Genomic DNA, 3,473 nt, shown 5'->3' with positions numbered 1-3,473 from the left:
GGTTAATGCTCATCTTGTTTGTTTCCTGGAATCAAACACGCTCCTCTCGCCCACCCAGTGTGGGTTCCGTCGACAGCGCTCCACCATGGACCATCTGATTTGACTTGAAACGTCGATCAGGGAAGCCTTTCTCAAGAAAGAACACCTTGTTTCTGTGTTTTTTGATCTCGAGAAGGCTTATGACACTACGTGGAGGTATGGAATTTTGCAGGACCTCCACTCCTATGGGTTGCGTGGCCATTTACCAATTTTTATTCAAAACTTTTTACTGAACAGGCGATTCCAAGTTTGTGTGGGTTCAACTCTTTCCCGTTCTTTTCCACAGGAACTTGGAGTCCCTCATGGCTGTGTCTTGAGTGTCACACTTTCTAGTGTTAAAATTAATGCCATCACTAATAATCTTCCTCCGACTATTGCAAATGGGCTCTATGTCGACGACTTCCACATCTCGTGTCAGTCATCGAACATGAGGTTTATTGAGCGGCAGCTTCAGACTGCCTTCAATCGGTTGTTGACATGGACCACTGCAAATGGTTTTAAATTTTCTTTTTCCAAAACCGTTTGCATGCATTTTTGCTGCCAACGGGGTCTCCACCCCAATCCCGAGCTCTGTCTCAACGATGTAGTTATTCATGTGGTCCCCGAGGCAAAGTTCTTGGAGCTTATTTTTTACCATAAGCTAAGCTTCATTTCACACATCAAGCAGCTACGTATCAAGTCTGCAATGGCTCTGAACATCCTCCGTGTCCTCTCTTCCAGCTCTTGAGGAGCAGATCGATGTTCTATGCTCAGGATCTATTGTGCCCTTATTCAATCCAAACTGGACTATGGGTCTTTGGTCTATGGTTCTGCCAGGACCTCGGCCTTGAAGATGCTGGACCCCATTCACCATCTGGGGCTTTGGCTCTGCACCGAGGCTTTTCATTACTTAACTTAACACCAACTATATTCTCTTTGCTTTTATCTGTCTAATAGTGTCTGTCTGCTGCTTCCTGCTTGTCTCATGCTATTTATATCTTTATTACATAGTCATCTGGCCACTTTCTATATTCTCGACACCAATTATTATTATTAACAAGACCACCTACAATCGTCTGCTTTTAACTCTTTTTGCAAAACTTAAAAATAATAAAATATTCACTGACAAATATAAATTAATCACTAATATTTAAACCAAACAGTCTTTTATATCATGACAGATGTAATATGCTATTTTGATGTCTACGTGATTTGTTTTACTATGTGTACCATAAAAGTAGAAACTTGTGTGAAAAATTTAGTTTTCAGCCCAGTTCTTATTAAATTTGGTACACCACAACTTCTACAAGTAGCTTTAATTACTATTTTAATAACTTACCATTTATTCTATTAGTTTTCTATTCATTTTTTACCTGATTTAGTATGTTACGATCTTATTTTTGGTTTTATGAAGAAATGCCAATGATTCTTTGCTTTTGGAAAATTCTTTAAGTTAAATTATGTCAGAAATAATTATAAGAAACAATGTGTTTTCTTTGTCAAAATATCTTATAAAAAGATGTAATCAAAAAAAGTCTTAACGTATAGCACCAGAAATTATTTTATTTTAAAACAAACTTATTAATGATTCATGCCATTTATTTTCTATTTCTCTTTTACTTGTTTTAAAATGTTTATTAAACATTTTCAGTCATTTTACAAAACCTGTAATACATATTTGTTTGCTGAGTTCACTACTATATTATTATAATATGAAGTAAAATTTCCAAAACGTTATCTTATATTATATTAAATATTATGATTTTTTTTTCTAATTAGTGACTGATTACTTTTGTTTATTTTTAATGGAAAAAGAAGTAAAAAGACTTCATGGACAAATCTATAGAGAAGCAGAAACATGGTTTATGAACTTACCTCAACAGACTAAGCAACAAATACTTCAACATTTTGGTGCCATGCCAGCTGTTGAAAATGACTACTTAACTCTTGTAGATGGTCCAGCCTGGATATGGTGGGTTGTTGCTACACTTCCTATTGACCCAAAGGCACAATTGGCTATCCTTGCAATGACTTCTTTGAGAAAACGTTTGGACACTGTGCATCGAATTTTCCAGTTTCTTCATTGTCGAGGGGCATTCTGATTAGTGGCAAAGTGTTCACAGAATTTGAAAGTATGGTCGAGGAGCAACTAGAAATGATAAACTTTAATAGGATTCTTATGGCATTAGTAATCATTGCTTCTTTAATTTCTTCCATTTTTGTTTCACTAGAAAATACTGTGATGGAAACTAGAAATGCGCATAAAGGCCAAGAATTATTTCCTAAAGGCATTCTATAGTAATGAGAGAGGAACCTTAATAATGTTTCACATATGTCTTTTAATGATAAGAATTATATCACTAGTATCTTAGTAATGTGTTTTACTTTCACTTATATCATGGTTTCGAAAGCAATCTCTTTGATGAATATGTAAAAAAGTTATTTTCTCTGAGCAAAAAGACTAAAGAATATTGTGTTAGAAATAAAACACTGTTCATAGAAGAAAGAAAATTGGATATTCCAAAGATATAAACATAAAAATATCCTACTTTTTAATATCCTTTCCTTTTTCTTAAAAATATTTCAGAAACTCCTTTTAATTTTGGTTAAGCTTTTATATATATATATATATATATTGTTATAAATTGTAGTTTTACTTAAATCAAATATGATTGAAATAGAAATGATTTCATTTTCAAAAAATAATAAATTGTATTTCGATGCTTCAGCTTCCAAAAAGTAAAATATTATATTCTACTGTAACATAGAAAAGATACATTCAACTACAGAAAACATTTTAATAGTCACAAAAATAGAAAAAAATTGATATAAATTATTGAATAGATTAATTTTGTACAGTTTACACTTAATTTTTTCTGTAAATTTTTGGATTCTTATTTATAAAGTGCCATAAAAATATGCAAAGAAATTGCATGTTCCTCTGTTGAGAGGTCTTGATAGTACTTCTATATTTTATTACTTTATATTGTTCGATTCAAATTGCTGTAATAAAACTGGTTCAGAAATGGAAACAGAAAATTTTGCACATTAAAACAAGGAAATGTTTTAGACCAATTTACTAAAACCTTTTCTGCAAGATTTGGGACATTTATATATAAAATGCTACAGAAATATGCAAATTAAAGTGTGAATAATATCTGAAATGTTCTTGTTGGTATTTTCTTGTTTTCTGTTTAATTTATTTTCAGTTCCTTAAATCAGTTATAATTCCAGTATTAAAGCTCATAGATTTAAAATTTCTAATAACTTTGTAATTGAAAACAAAAAAACAATAAAAATGCACTCTATGAAAATCTTCCTATCAATATTTGTTCACGTACCGTATTTTTTGGATTATAAGACGCACCCTTATTTTAAAGACAAAGTTTTTGGGGAAAAAAAAAAGCTACAGTCGCATTTGAAAGATTTTTATTGAACAAAAATTCAATTTGATA

General features: G+C 31.8%; 1 protein-coding gene across 1 annotated transcript in view; it reads left to right on the top strand.

The window, feature by feature from the left end:
• The window catches only part of LOC106464596 (LON peptidase N-terminal domain and RING finger protein 3-like), a 43,249-nt gene extending 40,388 nt beyond the window's left edge, over positions 1-2,861 (top strand). The window contains exon 11 of the mRNA XM_013924751.2: positions 1,834-2,861. Within this exon, the coding sequence (XP_013780205.1) occupies positions 1,834-2,120 (287 nt within the window). The 3' untranslated portion in view covers positions 2,121-2,861. The remainder of the gene's footprint in view (positions 1-1,833) is intronic.
• Positions 2,862-3,473: the final 612 nt, after the last annotated feature.

This window comes from Limulus polyphemus, unplaced genomic scaffold (genome assembly GCF_000517525.1).
Source record: "Limulus polyphemus unplaced genomic scaffold, Limulus_polyphemus-2.1.2 Scaffold1699, whole genome shotgun sequence".
In the NCBI taxonomy this organism is placed as follows: domain Eukaryota; kingdom Metazoa; phylum Arthropoda; class Merostomata; order Xiphosura; family Limulidae; genus Limulus; species Limulus polyphemus.
Note: the sequence above shows the minus strand (reverse complement) of the source record. Positions and strands in the feature narration are given on the sequence as shown.